This window comes from Colobus angolensis, unplaced genomic scaffold (genome assembly GCF_000951035.1).
Source record: "Colobus angolensis palliatus isolate OR3802 unplaced genomic scaffold, Cang.pa_1.0 Scaffold9, whole genome shotgun sequence".
Taxonomy (NCBI): domain Eukaryota; kingdom Metazoa; phylum Chordata; class Mammalia; order Primates; family Cercopithecidae; genus Colobus; species Colobus angolensis.
Window position 1 is genome coordinate 423,340 of NW_012122931.1, and position 23,672 is coordinate 447,011.

Consider the following 23,672-nt stretch of genomic DNA (forward strand, 5'->3'; position numbering starts at 1 on the left):
ATGAGGGGCTTCCCTGGATGAGACCTTGGCACAGGTGGGCGCCCCTGGAGTTGAGACATGTTCTCTCGTGCGGACATGCTTGGTGGGTGAGCTGCGTTGCGCGTAGCTTTGAAGCCCTTTCCACTCTGGGGTGGGGTGGGAGGAAGTGAGGTTGCCATGCAGGGTGCTGACAACATCGAACATCCAGCTTGGGGAGGGGCTCCTGGTTTGCAGCATTTGCCCATTGCTGGGGTGTAATTGCCAACCGGGGCAGATTTCAGGAGATCAACCAATGTCAGCCAGCTCACACACTTTCCTAGTCTTGACTGTCTACCCTGAGCATGTACAAGTGGCTGGTTCTGGGGCCGGAGCCGACTCCTCCCACGGCAGAGCTGCTGCCTGTGCTCCGAGGGGAGCCTGCAGCCCTGACCTGTCTGTCAGTTATACGAGCGCGGGAAAGGCCCAAATGGCAGCAAGGTACGCGGCTGAAGTTGAAGTCCCAGGTGCCGGGTTAGAGCTCCTCACGTCTGCCCCACACCTTTACAGGTAGACCCGGGGCCACACCGCAGGGCCCTGGCCGTGATTGGAGGCCTGCATGCATTCTCCACTCTGCAGCGTTCCTGTGGGTGCTCCCAACTGTCTGTGCCCTCCTGGGACAGGCAGGGTGGCGGTGGCCTCTTCCTGCCAGCCCTGCCTGTGGCCAGCCAGTCGGGGCCAGGGAAGCCCCAGCATCTTGCAGGTGCAGAGCTCCCCGTGGTCAGCTGGGGTGCGGAGGTCGGCAGGGTCGGAGCTGCTGCTCCCACCTCTCTGATTGGCCGAGAGTCAGGCCGGGTCACAACCACGCCGCCATCACAAACCTGGGCTTGTTCTCCTGGTTACGGTAGAACCTCACTGCTTGGCCTCGCTTGGCGGTGCCACCTCCCCGCACCGTGTTTGGGTCTGCAAACGTCTGTGTTGTGCCGGCCCCACTTCCCGTGGCTGTGTTGGGCCCACATCGTGGCTGTCCACTCATGGGTCACTCTTCAGAACATTGTCGTAGCCAAGCTGTCAGAGCCCAGTAGCAACTAGTCGGCCCCCGCGAGTGGTTGGTTGGTGGGCAGAAGGCTGCCAGTGGCTGAGTCCCTTGGCACACCTGCCTCCCAGCGTGTGCCCCCAAGCCCCCACCTGGGAGCAAATGGCGTGTGCCTGAGCTCCCTCCGCCGCCCAGGCCTTCCCTTCCGGGCCTGAGAGCAGTGGTTGGAGAGTCATCCTGAGCTGGTGGCGTTTGGCTTGAGCAGCTCTCCCGACAGCCACTCACCTGGGTGGCTGGGCAACGGGGGTGAGTGAGTGGAGCAGGCCCTGCCGGGGCTCGACAGGTGCCCTCTGGAGCCTGCCGCAGCTAGGAGAGGTGGGGAGAGGTGGGGTCCCCAAGGTGACTGGCCTGCCTCTCTGTTGTGCTTCCTCCCTGCAGTTGTCGCCTGGTTGGGCCCAGAAATGGGACGTCGCGCCTCCTCAGGGAGTGTAGAAGCAGCCAGGGCCTCTCCAAGCCGCTGCTGTGACACAAAGTGAACGAGCTGCCAGAGGATGTCCACCACCACGACAGTCGCCCCCGCGGGGATCCCGGCAGCCCCGGGCCCTGTGAACCCACCGCCCCCGGAGGTCTCCAACCCCAGCAAGCCCGGCCGCAAGACCAACCAGCTGCAGTACATGCAGAATGTGGTGGTGAAGACGCTCTGGAAACACCAGTTCGCCTGGCCCTTCTACCAGCCCGTGGACGCAATCAAACTGAACCTGCCGGTGCGTAGCTGCTGCCTCCCCAAGAGCCACGTTCTGCTGCTGCCGTCCTCTGTCCCCCTCATGCTGCCCCCACTCCTGGAAAGACTGCCACTCTGGCCTTGGGAAGGTGCTGCTAAGCTGGGGACAGCCTGTGCCTCAGGAAGCCCACAGCACGAAGGCACACAGCGGCCACGTGGGTGTGGGAGAGTGGAGGGCGGCTGCCCCAGGTGCAGGAAATAGGAAGAAGCCAGGCGTGTCTGGGAGGAAAGCAGGTGGATGGTGACGGGGCTTAGGAGTCGAGGCTCGCTGGGGCCTTCTGCCTCACTGGCTCCTGCAGGATGGCCCATCTGCCAGCTTGGTGAGCCCACTTGGAGTTAGAGGCAGAGATGTTAAGGCCTGCCTTCCGGGCAGCTGCACGCTCATTTTTGACCTGGGCCCAAATAGACAAACCCTGAGCATTGCAGAGGAAGCCCTGGTCTGGTGCTTGGTGGCCTGGGCTCTAGGCTCTGCTAGGCCCTGGTCACCTGTAGGTTTAGACCCCGAAAGGTTTGGCCCCATCTCCAGTATGTAGACCTGTCCTGGGGTCTGCCCTAGCCCTGTGGGCTCCCCTCTGCACGTGCTTGGGGTCCGGAGAGAGGTTAGGCAGGAGTTTGGAGCTGGCCAAGTGCCCACCTCACCATAGCCCACTGCCGTCAGAGATCAGAAAGTGCCTCTGGGCCAGCCCCAGTCCTCAGTCCACTTGGAAAGGCCAGGCTGTGTCCTCTTGGGAATTGCGAAAATAATTATGTAGAATCTTTTGGTAATGCCTCTGAAAATCTCTTTCCTAGGATTATCATAAAATAATAAAAAACCCAATGGATATGGGGACTATTAAGAAGAGACTAGAAAATAATTACTATTGGAGTGCAAGTGAATGTATGCAGGACTTCAACACCATGTTTACAAATTGTTACATTTATAACAAGGTAAGATGCCGGCCCAGAATGCCACTTGCAGTAAGGATTCGGGTGCTGTGTGGCGTGGATCCCCCGGCCATTCTTGCCAGTGCCAGGTGGGCCTGGGCGCTTTGCAGCAGCTCTTGGGCCGGCCCAAAGCCATCACCTGGCTAGGTGCTGTGGCTCACAGCTGTAATCCCAGCACTTTGGGAGGCCAAGGTGGGCGGATCTCTTGAGCTCAGGAGTTTGAAACCAACCTGTGCAACATGGTGAAACCCCATCTGTACTAAAGATACAAAAAAATTGCCCGGGTGTGGTGGCAGGCACCTATGTAATCCCAGCTACTTGGAAGGCTAAGGCAGGAGAATCAGTTAAACCTGGGAGGTGGAGGTTGCAGTTCCAGCCTGGGTGACAGAGCAAGACTTCATCTCAAAAAAAAAGTGTGTGTGTGTGTATATATATGTATGTGTCTGTGTGTGTGTATATATATATATGTATGCATATGTGTATATATATTATATATATTCATTTAGTTCTCTCCTGTGCTGCCAAATTTGTTAACAAATTTTAAGTATTTTTTGAGCTACAACTAATAATGTCCTTTGCAAGCACCCAGCCCCTTTCCTGACCGGTGACCTGGACTCTCTGTGTCTTCAGCCCACAGATGACATTGTGCTAATGGCCCAAGCCTTAGAGAAAATTTTTCTACAAAAAGTGGCCCAGATGCCCCAAGAGGAAGTTGAATTATTACCCCCTGCTCCAAAGGGCAAAGGCCGGAAGCCGTCTGCGGGAGTCCAGAGCGCAGGTACAGGGAGCCAGGGCGGGCAAGGGGCGGGGCCTCTGTGCAGAGGCCCACGGACGGATGGGCTGGGACGCGAGTCCCTTAGCCATCTGGGCTGTTTCCCATCTGTCATGAAGAGCTCGTGGGTGCTGGGTCTTGGCTGAGTGTGGCCTGTGGGTGATGTTGGAGGGGCGGCTGGCCCGGGGATACAGATGACATTAACGCCGGAGCCGGCTGCCTTTGAGCCCACTCTAGGGAGGAGCTCATGGTCTGGGAGGATCGCCTGTCCCTGCTCTTCGCCTCCCAAACCCTGCTCTCCCTTCCAGCTCCCGCCCTGAAGTCACTTCTTCCGTGACACCTGGGGCCTGCGCCCCTCCTAGGGCTCTGTCTCTCCAGCACTCATTGTACTCTCTGTGACCTGAGAGTCACTGTCACCTGCTCGGCTCCCTGGTCCAGTAAGACCGCCTCTGCTTGTTGGGGAGCACGGTGGTGATTAGTGCTGTGAGCCCTGGGATCCCACCTGGCCTGGAAACCTGGCACGCAGGCGTGTCCAAAGGCTGACCGAGCGGGATGCTCAGTGCTGTGTGCTTTCCCATGTTGCAGATGGGAGAAGCTGGGGGCTTAAGTATGGCCACATCCTGGGTCACTCAGCTAGTTACTGAGGGAACCGAGTTCAGTACCAGCTTTCTGTGACTCCAGGGTGGCCCTTGACTGCCGGGCCATGGGACTGCCCTGGCTTCCTTGTTCTGCCTCCTGTGGTCTGTGGCGGGGGTCTCCCCTTCATGCGGGGAGCCCTTAGCCAAGATGAGCCAGAGCAGTCCTGCCCCCAGGATGCAGGGTTGGGGGCATCTCAGCATGGAGGGCTCTTCTGGCTGGGGGTTTTGGCAGCACAGAGCTGGCCCCCATGTTCTGGCTGGAGGGGTGGCACTGGAAGCTTCTGGAAATACTAGTAGAGCCTGGCATACCAAATGTCCCTTCCTTGTCTTGAAGGTACGCAGCAAGTGGCGGCCGTGTCCTCTGTCTCCCCAGCGACCCCCTTTCAGAGCGTGCCCCCCACTGTCTCCCAGACGCCCGTCATCGCTGCCACCCCTGTACCAACCATCACTGCAAACGTCACGTCGGTCCCGGTCCCCCCAGCTGCCGCCCCACCTCCTCCTGCCACACCCATTGTCCCTGTGGTCCCTCCTACGCCGCCTGTCGTCAAGGTGAGCACCCTGAGTCCGGACGGCTGGGGCGTCCGAGCCCAGCCAGGGTTCCTGAGGTCAGGGCAGGAGCAGTGGGCGGGGGGCTCCCATCTTTCCCTGAGTGCCGGCTCTTGGGAGTGGTTCTCTCTGCGCCCTGGGAGGTCAGGCCGTTGTTCCTGACGCAGATGAGGAGACCTAGGCCTGGGGAGCTGAAGGTCACACAGCTGGTAAGGGAGGGCCTGGCTGAACTTGAACTCCAGCTTCTCTGGCCAGAAGCCCTGGCCAAGGGCTTGGTCAAGGTGGGGAAGGTGTGGGAGAGAAGCAAGGGTGGGAGGGTCCCGGTTCTCCCCTGCTCACAGCCAGGAGAGTGGTGCCAGCTGTACCCACCTGGGTGCGTTGTGAGGTGCCGGCACCCAAGCCGGCCCTGCCCGTGGGCTCCACATGGGAGCATGGGGACCTGCCTATCCTGCTCCCCACTTGGCTGGGAGCTTTTCACAGCGGGCCCTGTTGGTCTCGGCAGGGAGTGGGTGCTCCCTGCAAGATTTGGGGCTAGCGAGGCCTGGTGAGTCTCCTGCTTTGGGCAGGGCCCGTGCCAGGCACTTATGTGTATTATCTTCTTCGATTTGATCCTCACAGCAACCCTCTGGGGCAGACAGTATTTCCCCCATCTTACAGATGAGGAAGCGGGCGCTCAAAGGGGTTAAATGGCTCGCCCAAGGTAAAACGCCACCTCCGTTGCTTCCCCTCCCCGTGGCCTTCACTGCCTGCACATATGGGTGGCCCCCGGCCAAGCCGTCTCCCCCAGCGGGGGCTGTTTCTGGAGCATGTCCCATTTGCCACAGCCAGATGAGTCCGTCCCTGCCCCCACCCGCCCTCTACGGCACGCGCCTGGCGCTTGGCAGCCCGTGGGTGCCTGTCAAGTGTTGTGGAGAGCCGGCTCCGGCCCCTGCCAGTCCGAGGGCGGCGGCTTGGCTGGGCAGTGACTGTGGGTGGCGCTCTAGACGGCAGGTGCCGTGGGCTGGCTCCTCTCCCACTGGGCTAAGATTAGAAGCCGGCTGAGCTGGTCTCAGGGTGCACACTGAGCCCTGGCCCCGGAACGCTGAGGTGATGCCCATGGGTGCTGGGTGCTGAGGCCCTTGCAGGCTGCCCAGAGAGACCTGCACACCCCCAGGAGGCCTGGACATTAAACATGAGTGTCTGCCTGGTGCCTGGCTCCGCCCCCAGGACACACCCGTGGAAGGCTCTGTGGGTCGTCTCCCTCCTCTCCTGGCTTGAAATAGCCTTCAGTGGCTCCCATTGCCGCCGGGATGGAGTCCAGACTCGCCCCCTCACTCCCTGAAGTCCCTTGTTCCCAGAGCTGCTGTGGCTGCTTCATGCCTCCTGGTTGGGCTGCCCCTGCCCTGTGTCCGGAATGCTCTCCTGCCTCCTCCTTGTCCCGCAAAACTTGTGTTTGTCTGCGGAGCCCCCGCTGTCAGGCCCTTGTCTGGAACTTTCCTGCTGGTCTCTAAAAGCAGGGAGTTCCCAGGTCTCTGCAGCGCTGAGGTCCCCGGGTCCTGGCCTGGGTGCTTGTTAGGTGTCTGGCGAATTTGCATGCAGCACCTCACATGGCTTGGGGTGTGAGGTGCGAGCCCACCCGGGAGCCCTGAGCCCTCGGGGCTAAGGGAGAGAGGGGTCTCCCCACGCCCAGGTGAGGGCGGGTTTCAGAGTTGAGCCTGAGGGAGAGTCCCAGCCTCACCACTGCCAGCTGTGTGACCTTGGGCCAGTGACGTGGCCCCTGAGCCTTGGTGTCCTCTCCTGTGGGGCCGTGCATGTGGCCGCTTAGCCCAGCGCCAGGCAGGCAGACAGGCAGTGCCCCAGAAACGCGGCTGCAGTGACATGCGTCTTCGGGGCGGCGGCCTGGTTTCCGGGGCTCACTGGTTATTTCACTGTCGCAGAAAAAGGGCGTGAAGCGGAAAGCAGACACAACCACTCCCACGACATCGGCCATCACTGCCAGCCGGAGTGAGTCACCCCCGCCGTTGTCAGACCCCAAGCAGGCCAAAGTGGTGGCCCGGCGAGAGAGTGGTGGCCGCCCCATCAAGCCTCCCAAGAAGGACTTGGAGGACGGCGAGGTGCCCCAGCACGCAGGCAAGAAGGGCAAGCTGTCAGAGCACCTGCGCTACTGCGACAGCATCCTCAGGGAGATGCTGTCCAAGAAGCACGCGGCCTACGCCTGGCCCTTCTACAAGCCGGTGGACGCCGAGGCCCTGGAGCTGCATGACTACCATGACATCATCAAGCACCCGATGGACCTCAGCACTGTGAAAGTACGTGGCCGCGCGGCAGGCCCTGCTCTGCCCACGTCCTGCAGATCTGCCGTGGGTGCTAATGTCTTGTGCCGGCTGAGTGGGGGCTCTCGGGGAGCAGGGTCTCGCCTGCCGGAGAAGCACACCCTCCGGGCTGGCCCTTGCGGCCCTGGCTGTGGCTGGCAGGGCTCAGTGAGAAAGGTGTGCCCTGCCTGGGGGTCCCGGAGTCTGTGGCTCTGTTGTGTTTATTCCCATCAAACCCCTTTGGTGATTTAATTGATTTCCTTCCCACCTCCCATTCTGTATCATCAGGTCAGGGGGCCCCTAGATCTGGGCCACTCTCACAGTTGGCTCCAGTTTTAAAGCTACACTTTGCCTCCCTCAAGCCCTGGATACAGGCGCCTCACAGCAGATCGGAATGAGGCGGCCGGTGGGGATGGCCTGGCTTCTGTCCCTTAAATGCCTCCAAGCCCCACCCCCTCACCAGACGGAAGCGGGCCCTGGGTGGGTGGCAGAGCTGAGACTGAGAGCCTCGCCTCCCCCATGCCCATCTTCTCGAGGCAGCAGCCTCTGCTTGGCCTCTTGTGTGCCTCGCAGCAGGTCAGAGTGAGTCTGGTCCCGGTGGGGGGTGGCATTTGAGCTGCGCCACCCCAAGGCAGGGTGAGCTCCACGAGGTCTTCCCTGAGCGCCTTTCCAAACTTCTGGCTGGCACCTGGTCTCCCTCTGGGACAGCTCTGAGCCAGCTCCCAGGGACATGCAGGCGGTGGAGGTGTGGCCCGCCTCCTCTGCCAACTGCTGGTGGCCCTGGGAAGAGCTGCTGGGAGCCCTGTTGGGCAGTTTTTTGTTTTCATCCTGGAAAGCCAGTCGCAGTTATTCTGCACCCCCTGAGCCAGGATCCCCTGATGAAAGCCTTTTCTTCCCTGGTTGACTGGATCTAGGCCGGGACAGACCTGGCTGGCTCAGGCCCCAGTGCCGGGTGCACAGTCAGGCGAAAGCGATGAGCGCGGCCGCCTGGCTTCGCTGCCGTGGGTGGGGAAGCTGAGGGCCGGAGCCACGCGGCCCAGAAGCTGCCAGGAGCCTCGGCTCCAGCCTCCAGGGCCAGGGTTTGTGTGTCTACCACAGCACAGTAACAGGAATTTCTGGAACATCATTGGGGGTTCCAGCGTTTGTGCCGGACTGAAGCTCAGCTTAATTCCGTTTTGGTCGAAGGGTCTGATATGCCCTTGAAACCGTAATAAAGAAGCTCTAGAAAACCAGTTCACTTTAAAGTTGTGATCTGCTTTGTTCAGAGCTTCCCACCTCTGTCTGTCCTGGTGTGGGGAGAAGCCAGGTGCCGTGGCAGCACCTGCTGCCTGAGAGTGTGGCCCAGACGCTGCGGGGAAAGGGCAGTGAATCAGCGAGAGAGGCCTCAGGACCTGTGGATTTTACAGATGGAGCTTTTGGGGATGGTTTGCCCCGGCATCTGCTAAGGCAGAAAACAAGCTTTTCTCCCAACATCAGAGGCTTTCAGGTTCCTCTGTGCTTCCGGGTTCTTTCTGCCAGCCCTTCCTTCTGGATGGGTCTCATGTCCGAGGGCACAGGGTGCGGGCCCTGAGTTGGGGGGCACCCTCTGCGGGTTAGGACCCAGCCCCTCCATCTCACTGGCACCTGGATGAATGCAGCCTGGACCCCATGGAGCGGTCGGGGTAGACTCGCCCTGCCCTTGCGTGTGTCCCCCCTCGAAGTCCCCGACAAGGTCCCTCTCCTTGAAGCCGTCCCTGGATGGGAAACTCACTCCCTCCGGCGCAGTGTGACCTCTTTTTGCCCCAACTGGCGTGTTCCCAGTGGCCACCTTGAAACATCTGTCGACGATCCTGCCTCTGGCCACTCCCCGGCCGAGCCACCTGCACCTCCCAGCTCTGGGGACTGACTGCGTGCCCCTCCTCACCCCTGCCACCTGGGACTGTCTGCCCAGGCCTTGGCCTCAGTTCTCTGCTTGCCAAAGCCAGGTGGGACCTGCGGTGGGTTTTGCTCTAGGGTCTCTGTGTGGCCGAGTAAACGTGGGTGGGTATCGGCCCACACGCCCCCATTGCCTCCACCCCTGTGGGTTCAGGAACTGCCGCTGGACAACAACATGGAGTCCCTTAGGTCCAGCTCGGCCCCTGGGATACCGGGGTGCTTGTGTAAAACGCAAGCTGGCTAACGGCTACTGGCTTCCTCGAGGGAAAAATAACATTTCGTTGTGTAGACTGAGCAGGTCCCTGTTGCTGGTGGAATCTGACTTTGCCGCAGCCTCACGCCGCCCCGGGGCTGCCGATGGCATGTCGGCCTGTGAAGATTTACCCACTTTGTGTGAAGGGACGCTCTGGACAAGGAAGGGGCTGAGGGACACCCGCGGGAACCCGGGATTTCTCGTTGAGCGCCTTTTTCTTCCAACCGGGAGATCTGTCTGTGGAGTCCGAGACCCTCCCTGCCAAGCCATCGAGTCACCCTCTCATGTCCTCACTTTGAGCTTCCTTGTATGAGGTCCCGGAGAATTGAGGTGTCCTGCTGGTCAGGCCAGTAGGCACTGCCCTGGAGCTGGGAGTGGCTCCTGCTCCAGAGTTCATCTCGTGGGGTGTGGCAGAGAGTCCTGAGGCCACAGGCCACGCTCACTGACCCCTGTCGCTGTGTGTTGCAGAGGAAGATGGATGGCCGAGAGTACCCAGACGCACAGGGCTTTGCTGCTGATGTCCGGCTGATGTTCTCGAATTGCTACAAATACAATCCCCCAGACCACGAGGTGGTGGCCATGGCCCGGAAACTCCAGGTAACCCGAGGCTGGGCACAGGTGGGGCAGCTCGGCTCGGCGCTGTGGGCATCCTGGCCTCGGTGTGGGGTGGGTGCCCAGGTAATTGTCCAGCTGAGGAAGGCCTCAGCCTCATTCCCTCAACACGTTTTTCCCGAGTGCCAACCAGGTCCTGCCAGGCTCTGAGCTGGGTTCCAGGAGCTGCCGCTGGGGCAGGGCAGCCAGTGAGCAGGCGGGACCGCTGGGACTCTGTAGGGGTGTCACAGCAGTGAGCCTTTCCCTCCAGGGGCTGGTGCATATACCAGGTGGGATGGCAGATGCCCTTTCTCCTGTGGCTTCACCGACTGTAGTTTCCAGCAAGTCTCTGTGGCAAGGAGAGGCTTGGACACGAGCCTGACAGTGCAGCCGGTGGATGAATTAGATGACAGTAGCTTGTGTAGCATTTTGCTTTTCTGACAACAGAAGTAAAAGGCGGATTGGAGAAGATGCAGGAAGCAGTGGGATGCCTTAAGGGAAAACAGGAGTGTCTTGGTCTGACTCTCAGCACAGGGACTTTGTGAACGTGCACAGACCTCACAGAGATATTTGTGTTTGTGTGTGGACATGTGTGCGCGCGTGTGCGCACGTGGACCTCCATGCGTGCGTGTGCGCGCGTGGACCTGTGTGTGTGCATGTGTGCGCGTGTGGACCTGTGTGCGTGCTCCTGCCTGCATGTGCATTTTTCTGCTAAAGTCCAGGTCCCGCAGACGTATTTTGGTGTGGTGGATGCGCCAGAATCTATTCTTATCTTTTCTAATTGTGATTGCAGGTGGTTTGCTTTTATCAATAACAGCACCACTATTATAAATGTTATTTAATCAAAGGACATGATTTTTGGAGGAAAGGGGAGAATTATGGGTATGTGTTCTCTTCCAGCATGCTTTTTCTTTTCACGGGACCCAGAATGTCGTGTAAGATGTTCGCAATCCTTGCACAGACTGTTTTGAAATCCCCAAGCAGCTCCTGGTATTATTGTGGATGACACAGGACCCATAAAAGGGGCAGAGAGAGAAACTCGTTCCCCCACTGCGAGTCCTGCTGCCTTTCCCACCCTCCCGCGCACAGGGCCTGCCCAAGTTCCTCTCCCAGGCACTGCTGCCATTGCCACCCTCTCTCTGCACTGGGTCCTGCGGGGGATGATAGCAGAGTGGTCCTGGAGGTCCCATTACATCCAGAGGAAGCCATCAGAACCTCGGTTTTATACCGAGACCTTGCTCACTGTGTCTTGAACCCAAAAGACCTTGCAAAGCCCAGTCTTCTGGAGCCTGGTAAATGCTGGGTTGAGTTTAACGAGGGAGCTGAGCATAGAGGATGGAAACCCAGGCTTGCAGACCAAGCAGGGATGCCAGCAGCTCTGCCCCCCCTACTCCTGCAACAGGTGCTGTTGGATAGACATGGTGCTCACGCCTGTAATCCCAGCACTTTGGGAGGCGGAGGTGGGAGGATCACTTGAGGCCAGGAGTTTGAGACCAACTGTCTCTACCACAGATTTTCAAAACGAGCCACGTGTGGTGGTGTGTCCCTAGTACCAGCTACTCAGGAGAGTGAGATGGCAGGATCACCTGAGCCCAGGTGTTTGAGACTGCAGTGAGCTGTGATTGCACTGCACTCCAGCCTGGGCAATAGAGTGAGACCCTGAGGCTGATGGATTTCCATGACTGAGCACTATTTAGCAATTGTACCATGTTATCAGTTGAGCTGTGGGGTTAGAGCCCAACAGCAAAATGACCTGACCTGAATGACCTTCAAGGTTGTCAACCGAATGGGGGCCTGGGTCGCTGCTCTGTGGGTTGGGTTGCCTCTGGGGACATCTGAGAGGAGAGCCCGGGATATGAGAGCCTGGGGTGGGCTTTTTCAGAGCTGGGTCCAGCCTGAACAGTGGAGGCACATCACGTGGGCAGACGGTATGGATTCAGGTTTCTGAGCTTGGCAAAGAAATCTCCCCTCATTTCCGCATCACTGTGCATCCCTGTCTTCACGGAGCCTGGGCTGCCCCAGGGAGGGGGACGTTTGCTGAGAGGGGCTACTGAGGGCCCAGGTCCTGGTCCACAGGCTTTCCAAAGTCAATTTTGATAGGAAGTTCGGGGGTGATGGCTCACGCCTGTAATCTCAGCACCTTGGGAGGACAGGGTGGGAGGATCACTTGAGCTCAGGGTTCAAGACCAGCCTGGGGAACAGAGCAGGACCCTGTCCCTACAGAAAATAAAGTAGGCTGGGCGTGGTGGCTCACACCTGTAATGCCAGCACTTTAGGAGGCCCAGACAGGCAGATCACAAGGTCAGGAGTTCAAGAATAGCCTGGCCAACATGATGAAAATCCGGCTGTACTAAAAATACAAAAAATTAGCTGGGAGTGGCGGCACGCACCTGTGATCCCAGCTACTTGGGAAGCTGAGGCAGGAAAATCACTTGAAACCAGGGTGTGGAGGTGCAGTGAGCTGAGATCATGCCATTGTACTCCAGCCTGGGCAAAAGAGCAAGACTCTGTCTTGAGAGAAAAAAAAATAGTAAAAAAAAAAATATATATGTATAATATGTTATAAAATATTTATATATATGTATTTATATTTGAGACAGGGTCTCACTCTGTCACCCAGGCTGGAGTGCAATGGCATGATTTCAGCTCACTGAAGCCTCGACCTCCTGGGTTCAAGCAATCCACCCACCACAGCCTCCCGAACAGCTAGGATCACAGGCGTGTGCTGCCATGACTGGCTAATTTTTCTATTTTTTTGTAAATAAAATACTGATAGGACTAGACTTTGGCCTTTTGGACTAGCTTTTGGAGTTAACCCTTCATGAGATGTGATGCTGCAGTCAGTTCCGGGGTGAAGAGATGGGAAGAGGTCAACACTTTTGGACTCCTGTGGCTGTGGAGGACCCTGTCCGAGTTCAAAGGAAGACACTCCCATTTCACAGCAGGGGCAGCCCCGGGGAGCTTCGGGCCAGCAGGCTATGAGGATGCGTGCATCTTCTAGAGAGGGCTCGTGGAGTTGGTGAAGGGAGCTGTGGGCCAGCTCCTTTGTCCCCTGCTCCCAGGCCTGTCCCCAGGAATTGCCTGGGGAGGGAGGGAGGGTGAGATGGAAGCAACCACAGCCCCCCAGGCAGGTGGAACCCTGTCTCCTCCTGGCCCGACCCCAGGGGCACTTCAGGAACCCTGAGGGCCCACACCAAGGGGCAGCCCCATGGGGGTCCATGCCTTCAGGGCAACCTCTGTTCTCCCGCAGGACGTGTTTGAGATGAGGTTTGCCAAGATGCCGGATGAGCCCGTGGAGGCGCCGGCACTGCCTGCCCCTGCGGCCCCCGTGGTGAGCAAGGGTGCCGAGAGCAGCCGTAGCAGCGAGGAGAGCTCTTCGGATTCAGGCAGCTCGGACTCAGAGGAGGAGCGGGCCACCAGGCTGGCAGAACTGCAGGAGCAGGTGGGCACTGGCATACCTGGGTGGGGTTCAGGGGCTGAGGCGGGTTTGCTGGCACGGCAGCCCAAGGTCCGTCCCTTTGCGTGGTTCCTTCCTCTGCCCTGTGTCCCACAGCAGCTGCCGCAGTGCTTGCTCGTAAAGGCACTCAGAGTGCCCCCCCCGGTCTGTTCTGGGGTGGTGCGAGCCTAACCCACAGCACACATGGGCGGCTGCGCTGACTCGTGGTGCGAGCCTAACCCACAGCACACATGGGCGGCTGCGCTGACTCGTGGTGCGAGCCTAACCCACAGCACACATGGGCGGCTGCGCTGACTCGTGGTGCGAGCCTAACCCACAGCACACATGGGCGGCTGCGCTGACTCGTGGTGCGAGCCTAACCCACAGCACACATGGGCGGCTGCGCTGACTCGTGGTGCGAGCCTAACCCACAGCACACATGGGCGGCTGCGCTGACTCGTGGTGCGAGCCTAACCCACAGCACACATGGGCGGCTGCGCTGACTCGTGGCTGGGATGTTTCTGGAGACCTGGCGGGCCTCAGGTGGGAGCTTAGTGGTCATGTGTGGTTATGTGTGCCTTGCTCTGCTTGAGAAAGGCCTGTGAGGCACTTGCAGAGGCCGCAGTAGTGCCTGGGCTCCAAGCAGTCACTTGCAGTGGGGTGGGGTGCAGGCTCCAGGGTCCTGAGGGCCCTGCCGTGCAGCTGCCCAGCCCCAGCCCCAGCCCAGCTGCCAGGCTGTGCTTCCTCCCCTTTCTCTGCCTCGCTTTCCTCGTTTGCAGTATGGGACAGATGTCATCCCCTCTGAGCTGTCTCGAGGTCGAATTGAGAAAGATGTGAATTGTTTCCCCAAACCTCTGGCAGCCAGCCAGGTGCATGATTTCTGGGACCCCAGATTGAGAGAGAATAGAGCAGGGCTGTCGAGTCAGGAGGGGAACGGCATGAATCAGGGCTGCAAGGACAGCGATGGCCCTGCAGTCCCCAGTTGGGCTGGACATTTGATTTTGGAGTGGCAAGGACACGCAGCGGGGAAGACCTTGTCTGTGAGGTGGCAGCTCCTCCACCCACCCGCTGTCTTCCTTGCACAGACCACCCAGAGGCAGGGACAGGCCGTGTCCTCACCTGGGCAGTGCCTCTCCTCTCCCATGGGGGTGGCTGCAGTGGGGAGGGCGAGGCGCTTGGCACACTGCCAGCCGCAGGGCGGCCCCGGATGAATGCTGGCTGCTGGCAGTGGTTTGTTTTAACCCCGGAGACCTGTGTATTATCAAATGGCTTCCCAGAAGTTACTGATGAAAACCTCCTTTGTGCGGGCATGTAAACTTCTAGAGTCCTTCCTCATCTAAACAGTGGTCATAAAAATGTGAGCTGCCCACCTAATGTAGATGATGGGTTCATGGGTGTAGCAAACCACTGTGGCACATGTGTACCTATGTAACAAACCTGCACGTTCTGCACATGTATCCCAGAACTTAAAGTATAATAAGTTTTTTTTAAAAAGTTAGCTGCCCTTAGCGAGTCCCTGTTGTGCCGCCTGTGCAGTGCTGAGCCTGTGGCCAGGCAGCTCTTCCCCACTGCAGGTGAGGAAGCCGAGGTGGAGAGGGCTCATGACTCACTAGGGGTCACAGGGGAGTGAGGGGCAGAGCAGGGCCCGGGTGCTCCTGGTTCACCTCCACGCCCAGCGGAGGCAGCTCCGACATCACCCCAAGCCCCTTCCAGTCCAGGGCCCCAGGCAGCCCCAGTGGTGTGGGCTGTGCCCGACGCCTGCTCAGCTGCCCACTCTTTTCCAGTTGAAGGCCGTGCACGAGCAGCTGGCCGCCCTGTCTCAGGCCCCAGTAAACAAACCAAAGAAGAAGAAGGAGAAGAAGGAGAAGGAGAAGAAGAAGAAGGATAAGGAGAAGGAGAAGGAGAAGCACAAGGTGAAGGCCGAGGAAGAGAAGAAGGCCAAGGTGGCTCCGCCTGCCAAGCAGGCCCAGCAGAAGAAGGCTCCAGCCAAGAAGGCCAACAGCACGACCGTGGCCGGCAGGTGGGCTCCAGACCTGCTCAGGCTCCAAGAGCCTGGCGCTCAGTGTGCTGTGGGGGCTCACATAGCAGCAGTGCTGGGATTGGGGGCTTTGTGCCGTGGCCGCCTGGAAACCAGGGTGATGGGGGCGGGGAGACTGAGGACCTGATGAGACCTGTGCTGGGAAGTCCGGGGGCTCAGGTGGTGCTGCTCAGCTGTCTGCAGGGCAGGCCTGGATTCTGGGCATTGAAGTGCTGCCACGGCCTGGTCTCCACATCTTGAAGCTTTTGGGATGTTCTCCTGGTCTGGGCCAAGGATCTTGACTTGGGGGAGTTGGGCACCCCATTTTGGGCTTGCCCATAGGCAGGGGGCAGGGGTGGTGGAATCGTGCACAGCTGCATTCAGCCTCCTTCGGGAGTCCCCGCTGTGGTTGGACACCACCCTGAAGAGTGTCTGCTGGGGACACGCAGGGGCCACAAAGCAATATGAGCTAGTAGGGAGGGAGCTCAGGCCCAGGATTCTTCTCCCAGCCAGGTAGAAGGGAGGCTTCCCAGGGGGGAGGCAACAGCTGTGTGGGAGCAAGCTTGGCAGCCGAGGGCTGGGGAGGGAGTTCTAACAACAGGGAACAGTGGGTACAAAGCCACAGAGGCCAGCAGGACGTGTTCCTTTTGGGAATGAGGGCAAATTTGGCACCACTGAAAAAGAACGAGTTGGGGAAAGAGGTGAGTTGAGGCTGCCGAGATCGGCCGGCTTCGTTTGAGGTGTTCACGCTTCCTTTCCAAGTAGATGAAGGGGAGTTAGGATGTAAGCTCAGCATGGTCGGATCCTTGCCGCTGTGGAGAAGAGCTTAGTGGGAATCTGGAATGGAAGACAGGATACCCCTTTGGAGGTTATCGTGGTTGTGCAGGCAAGATAAATTGGTGTGGCTCTGGAGATAGAGTAATTTGGGAGGCGGCATGGCCAGGCCCTAGTGCTTGGAGAGGGGAGGAGAGGAGCCTGGGGGTCCTGGGTTTGCGCTTGGACGGCTGGGTCAGCCATTAATGGAGACAGTGAGTGGAATGGTTGGGGTGGGTCTTTCCTTCCCTTCTTTTCTCCCTCCTTCTTTCCTTTTTGGAGAGGGATGCAAAAATCCATTTTTCTTATACTGGTTGAGTATCCTTTATCTAAAATAAGGGTGTTTCTAGAATAAAAAGTGCTTCAGATTTTGGATTTTTTCAGATTTTGGAATTTTTGCATTATACTCCCCATTGAGCATCTCAAATCTGAAGCATCTCAAATCTGAAAATCTGAAATGCTCCGGTGAGCATTTCCTTTGAGCGTCACGTTAAGACTCAGACAGTTTCAGATTTTGGAGCATTTTGGATTTTTGGTTTTGGGATACCCAGCCTGTACTCTCTTTGTCTAGTTTTAGTATCATTATAATGCTGGCCTCAAAAATGAGTTGGGGCCAGGTGTGGTGGCTCCCACCTATAATCCCAGCACTTTGGGAGGCCAAGGCAGGAGGATCACTTGAGCTCAGGAGTTTGAGACCACCATGAGCAACACAGTAGGACTCTTGTCTCTTAAAAAAAAAAAAAAAAAAAAAAGTCTTGGGATATAACATTCAAGCGATTAGAGGCAATTAAAAAATGATTTAAGGCCGGATGCAGTGGCTCACACCTGTAATCCCAGAAATTTGGGAGGCTGAGGCGGGCAGATCAGCTGAGGTCAGGAGTTTGAGACTAGCCTGGCCAACATGGGTAAAACCGTGTCTCTACTAAAAATAGAAAAAATTAGCCAGATGCAGTGGTGGGCGCCTGTAATCCCAGCTACTCGGGAGGCTGAGATAGGAGAATTGCTTGAATACGGGAGGCAGAGGTTGCAGTGAGCTAAGATCACGCCACTGCACTCTAACCTGGGCGACAGAGTGAGACTTGGCCTCAGAAAAAAAAAAAAAAAAAAGATTTGAAAAGTGTTGCCCCTCTTCTGTTTTCTGGAGTAAATTTACAGAATTGATATTAATACTTAAATGTTTGGTAGGATTCACTAGCAAAAGCATCTGAGCCTGGAGTTTTGATTGTTGGAAAGTTTGTAATCATGAATTCAATTATTTTAATAGGTATAGACTTATTAGATTATCAATTTCTTCTTGAGTGAGTTTTAGAGGTTTATGCCTTTGAAGGCATTAATCCATTCCACTCAGATAGTCAAACTTATGGACATAGGTTTATTTGTTAGTATTTCTCTATTATCCTTTTATTGTCTGTAGGGCCTGTAGTGGTGTGTCTTTTTCATTCCTGATATTGGTAATTTGTGTCTTTTTTCTTGGTGAATCTGGATAGAGACTTACCAATTTTACTGATCTTTCAAAGAAACATAATGAGATTTCATTGATTTTTTAAAAAAATGTTTTTACTTTTATTTCTCATCTTCACTGTTTCCTTTTGCTTAGTTTAGACTTGGCTTCCTTTTACAAGGTAGAAGATTAGATTACTGACTTGAAATCTCGTTTTGATTTTTTATTTAAAAAATTTTTTTGAGAAGGAGTTTCGCTCTGTTGCCCAGGCTAGAGTGCAGTGGCACGATCTCGGCTCACTGTAACCTCCGCCTGCCGGGTTCAAGTGATTCTCCTGCCTCAGCATCCCAAGTAGCTGGGATTACAGGTGCCTGCCCCCATGGCTGGCTCATTTTTGCATTCTTAGTAAAGACAGGGTTTTGCCATGTTGGCCAGGCTGGTCTCAAACTCCTGACCTCAGGTGATCCACCCGCCTCGGCCTCCCAAAGTGCCGGGATTACAGGCGTGAGCCACCATGCCCGTCCCTGCATTGTCCTTTTTTCCTGAAAATATTCCTTTTTCTGAAGTTTACTTTGTCTGAAATTAATATAGCCACCCCAGCTTTCTTTTGACTAATGTTTGCATGGTATATATTTTTTCTCACTTTTTTCCTTTTAACCTAGCTAGAACATTATATTTAAAGTGGCATTTGTGTAGACACTATGTAAGTTGGGTCTTGTTTTTTAATCCAACCTGAGTATCTCTTCCTTTTAGTTGGTGTGTTTAGACCATTTATATTTCTTTCTTTTTTTTCTTTTTCTTTTCTTTTTTTTTTTTTTTTTTTTTGAGACGGAGTCTTGCTCTGTCGCCCAGGCTGGAGTGCAGTGGCAAGATCTTGGCTCACTGCAGCCTCCGCCTCCCTGGTTCAAGCAATTCTCCTGCCTCAGCCTCCCATGTAGCTGGGATTACAGGTATGTGCCACCATGCCCGGCTAATTTTTTGTATTTTTAGTAGAGACCGGGTTTCACCCTGTTAGCCAGGATGGTCTCGATCTACTGACCTCGTGATCCGCCTGCCTCAGCCTCCCAAAGGGTTGGGATTACAGGCGTGAGCCACCATGCCAGGCCTTAGACAGTTTATATTTCACATCATTGATATAATTGGATTTTAGTCTATCATTTTATTATTTTCTTTTTCCTCTGTGTTTTTTGTTCCTTTGTTCCCCCTTTTTTGCCTTCTTTTGGATTACCTGAATACAGAGATCATTTCTTGACCTGTGGAGTTTGAGACACCTATGGGGTGTGGAGAGGAACTAACCTCTGTAATTGTTTTCTGGCCAAGGTCTGGAAACCCCGCAGCTGGGAGCAACTTTTCTAAACTTGGATTTTCTGCCTTGGGGCACCACTTTGGGAAGAACGCTTGGTCCCAGAGAACAGCCTGCTGTTGGGAGGAAGGGGTATGTGCAGTGGGCTCCCAGGGCAGGTAGACAGAGACTCAACGCCACGTTGCTCTGTCTTCTGCCCCAGACAGCTGAAGAAAGGCAGCAAGCAGGCATCTGCCTCCTACGACTCGGAGGAAGAGGAGGAAGGCCTGCCCATGAGCTACGATGAAAAGCGCCAGCTTAGCCTGGACATCAACCGGCTGCCCGGGGAGAAGCTGGGCCGGGTGGTACACATCATCCAGTCTCGGGAGCCCTCGCTCAGGGACTCCAACCCCGACGAGATAGAAATTGACTTTGAGACTCTGAAACCCACCACTTTGCGGGAACTGGAGAGATACGTCAAGTCTTGTTTACAGAAAAAGCAAAGGAAACCGTTCTGTAAGTTGCCTGGGTGGAGCATGGTGCTCGAAGCTCCTCTCCCCTCCTTGGCCTGCCCCTCCTGTCACTCCTCACAGACCCTGCGCAGCGAGCGTGGGCACAGGGCTGCCACACTGTCTTGGCTCCTTGGTCCCACCACAGATGCCCTGAGGATATCTGTGCTCAGCCAGGGCCAGTGGGCTTGGGGCTGAACCCAGGCCTGAGCCCCACCCAGCCAGAGCCCTCTTGCCCTATTCTCGGGGACATGGGCAGCACTGCGTGCCTTGGCCTTAACCTTGTCCAGGGAAGGCGCAACCCTGGGGCTGGACTTCAGCCCCAAACCCCATTCATTCAGGGCCCAGTTAGGGTCCTCACTGCATGCCTTCCTGAGGTTCCCTCCATTTGGGGCCTTGGCTGCAGGTGACCTCTCATGGTCCCTTGCAGGACAGACCGGCTTCTCTTATAACAGGGACACCCTCCCTTTGACTGGAGTCACAAGTCCAGAGGCCTCACAGGACGGACCCTGGGGCACCGGCCCAGGTTTCCCTGAAGTCAGTGGCAGGAACGAGTCACTGCTGGGGTCTGCAGGTCTGGCAGAGTAGGAGGGAGGGCAGACCCGAGGCGGCCCTTGTGGCAACCCCCACAGGCTGTCAGTTGAGTGCAGGGCTCACTTGAACTTGCATGTGGCCTCTTGGGTGTGCATGGGGTGTGCATGAGACTCTGAGAGCGAGTCTCCTTTTCCTGGATGGAGTATCTGTGTGGTCACGGTGCGTCTGACCCACGGGAGGTCACCAGGTCCACTTGCGGGGAGTGACTCAGGAGTGTCAGGCAGTGGGGAGCAGTGGCCCTGGTGAGGCAGGTCCATGAATCAGAGGCTCTGGCCCTGCACATGAGGGACACTGGCCAAACCACATCCTGCCCGTGCACCTGCTGGCACCGTAGGAATGGCCTCTGTCACCTTAGGATCCAGGCTTTGCCACACCCTGAGGGCTCAGCAGATGCGGGTGGTGGTGGGTCTGTCTCAACCCAGTCATTTCTGCCACTCGAAGCGCTGGTGACAGCTCTGCATCTGTCAGCTCCCAGACCCACGAAAGCTGGGCAGCTGGTGTGGATGCCAGTGTGCAGGGCTGGGGCCTTAGTCACTTGGATGCAGCCCTGGCTCCTGCCCCATCGGTCCCCTCTGCAGTCTGAGTGCCCATTTGTTCCCCCACAGCAGCAAGCGGGAAGAAACAGGCAGCCAAGTCGAAAGAGGAGCTAGCTCAGGAAAAGAAGAAGGAGCTGGAAAAGCGTCTGCAGGACGTCAGCGGGCAGCTGAGCAGCAGCAAGAAACCCGCCCGGAAAGGTACCGCCTGCAGCCGCCATGCCACCTCTCTTTGGTGGGGGTTGGGGGGTGTCAGCAGTAGGGATTTGAGCATCAAGCAGGCCCACGTCTGAGTGTGGCTTACCTGATGAACTCCATGTTCTTATATGAGCTCTTGAGCTCCTGAAACCGCGATTTCCTTATCTGTCACTGGGGGGTCACACCCCAACCCTGCAGGGAGGTGTGCAATGTAGGGGGTGTGTGAATACACCCCATTCCAGGGCACCATAGACAGAGGACCCCCCAGGCGAGGGCTCCTGTGGGGCTCGACCGGGCAGCCCAGCCCCTAGGCAGTGAGCTTTGTGACTGTTCCCTGGCAGTGAGAGCAGTTCACAGCAGGCTGAGGTAGCAGAGGTGGGAGGCCCAGCCCCATGCCCTGCGCATTGCCAGGTCTTGTGTTCAGGGGAGCCAGCATTTGAGCCCTTGCCTCCGTTTTTGGACCCTGTTAGAGCACGCGTCTCTTTCCCTGGCTTCCAGGACACACATACGGGGGACAGTATGGTCCTGTCTGGACTGGAGCATGTTCTAGCTGGGGGCCATGGCCTTGTGACATGGTTTGCCCAATGTCGAGACAGGGCCCGTGACCCTGCCCACTGAAGGGGTCTGTCTTCTGTAGTCACTCTTGGGACACCCCAGGCAGAGTAAGCGCTCCAGAAACGCCAGCAGGTGGTGTTCCTGTTGTTGCTGCTGGTGGCTGTGTGCTGATGTTTTTGATGGGCGGCCTTTCTCGCATCCATCCTTTCCTGTTAGTAGTCTGCATTCATTTTTTCTGTCTCAAGTATATTCAGATAGTCTTGTTGACCTGATTAATTTCAATAAATACTGATTAAACGACTGGGCCAGGAAATGGGTGGATCATGGCATGTGGTGTGATGGTGTCACACTGGCATGGATGACATGCCGCCAAGCAGGTCAAGGAGCGGGTGTGCAGAGCGCATCTCCCTGTCTATGTCTCTGCAGAGAAACCCGGCTCAGCACCCTCAGGGGGCCCGTCCAGGCTCAGCAGCAGCAGCTCCTCCGAGTCTGGGAGCAGCAGCTCCAGCGGGTCCAGCTCCGACAGCAGCGACTCAGAGTGAACTGGCTTCGGACAGAACAGGACAGATGGATGTCGCACACGCCGAGACTCTGCCGTACCCCTCTGTGGTTCATATACTACTTTTGTTCCATGGTGTGCAGGTCTGCTTCTTAATTCAGTGTTATGATATCTTCCAGTTTTTGCTTTCATAGGTCAGAGATCTATCTTGTGTGTGCGTTAGACTTGATGAGAAGGTGTGAACTCTGCAGAAAGTCTCTTCTTCATCACTGAATTCAGTCACTTGGAGATGACAACTTCACATGCTAACCCGATGACCCCAGAAAACTGTGTGAGATTCGTACCGAAGAACCTTGTGGAATCCCTTTGCTTAGGCCCAACCTGGTCGACAGCTCAAGAAAGCATTTTTTCCAAGGAAATGTCTCGGCCATGGGTACTGTATTTGAAAGCTGTTAGCTTTGTCAACACGCATCGTCCTTGTCATGTGGGCCCTGAGCTCTGACCCTCGTGTCTGACGCGGCCGCCTCTTTCTGGAGGGGCTGAGGACAGATGTGCCTGCTTGTGGGGACCAGGCTGGGCCTAAGCGAAGGGTTGTCGCAGCCCCAGCCGGGAGCGTGGAGCCCTTGTGGGGGTCGGGTGGGATGTGCGTTCTCCGGTCGTGGTGATGTCAGGAGCTCCTCGGAGGGAACAGAGTGGCTGTGTGTGCAGCCTGCAGGTTTCCATACACTGAAGCTTTTACCTCAACTTTAAAAAAAAAAAAAGAAGAAAAGATTTAAAAAAAAAAAAAAAGGAGACTTTTTTTGTAAGGTTCGGCAATTTTCTACGGAAGTCCAGCCCGCTGTGAGTCCCTGCCTGGCTAGCGCCGCCCCTGCTGCTGCTGCTGCTGCCCCCTTGGGAACCACTTCCCGAGCTTTTGTGTATATAAATAGTTATTTATTAACATCATTGGTCATTTTTTTAAAAAAAATAAGAAAAAAACCGCAGAAGAAATGCATTCACACAATCGCAGAGATGCAGGCCTTGTCAGTGGTGTGCCGGGCCTGGGTCCTGTCTGGCGGCGGCCTGTCGTCTCCAGGTGCTAACTCCTGCCACCGCGCGGTGCTCACCCACATCTGTATTCGCGCGCTCGCCCCTGGGTTCGTTGGGTTTTTTGGTTTTTTTCTTTGTGGTTTTTTTTTTTTTTTGTATGAAACTTGGAGGCTTACAGGTATAGACAGCTTTCAGCTACAGCACATTCTAATTTTTTATTTTGTTTAGTTCTTTTGTATTCACTTCTGGTCTCTTTAAGACTGTTTTAAAAGAAATCGATTTAGGGAACCCCAGTTATATAATATAAACTTTGTAATCTGAGAGAAAAAATGTATAGTAAATCTAAGTCTTGATTTTTAACTTTCTATTGTAAAAAATAATAATATACAGAGTTTAATAGGTGGTTATGTTTTGGTTTTGTTTTCCCAGAGGCTGCCATATGGCCTTTGAGTGCGGGGATGCCCCACACTGGCCCACCAATGAGCATGGCGGCTTCGGCCAGGAATGCCAGGGTTAGCCTCCCAGGCTTGTGGGTGGGCACGCCTGCCCCATGCCAGCCTCCAGGGGCCTGGCCAGGCCCTCCCCAGCCTGTCTGCCCTCCTCAGGGGTGGAGGAGTCTCTGGGCCCCAGGAGGATTCCCTCCTGGAGACTCGCACGGTGCTCCCTGCTCACGCGTTGTCACAGTTAGCCTGGAAATGACTGAAACCAGGCATTCTCCCGGACCTCGGCGTGGGGGAGCCTCCAGGCAGACGCTGGGTATGGAGCCGTGGTGTCGTCTGTCCTGTATGTTGGCCAGTGCTTTCTGCCAGCACTTCTGGATGGATATAGGGACTATCATTAGTATCCTAATACATGGTGATTTAAAAAAAAAAAAACGTAAAATTGATTCGGAGTCCACTGGCCCTTACAGATGGAGGTATACCCTTACTGGAGAGGGGACTCTGATGAGGAAATGCTGGTCAGTTACTACATTTTAAATTGCTGGTAAGTCTGACACTTGGTGAGTTTTCAGCCAGTTTGTTAAACTTTTAATTAAGTTTTGTTTATAATAAAAATATAAATGGA

General features: G+C 56.1%; 1 protein-coding gene across 1 annotated transcript; it reads left to right on the plus strand.

The window, feature by feature from the left end:
- Window positions 1–858: 858 nt before the first annotated feature.
- BRD3 (bromodomain containing 3) lies at window positions 859–23,672 on the plus strand. Its single transcript, XM_011931110.1, has 12 exons — window positions 859–1,297; window positions 1,430–1,755; window positions 2,562–2,699; window positions 3,327–3,474; window positions 4,441–4,655; window positions 6,569–6,940; window positions 9,579–9,707; window positions 12,952–13,143; window positions 14,922–15,157; window positions 18,914–19,206; window positions 20,399–20,527; window positions 21,506–23,672. The coding sequence occupies exons 2-12, from the start codon at window positions 1,543–1,545 to the stop codon at window positions 21,619–21,621; spliced, it is 2,181 nt and encodes a 726-aa protein (XP_011786500.1). The 5' UTR covers window positions 859–1,297; window positions 1,430–1,542; the 3' UTR covers window positions 21,622–23,672.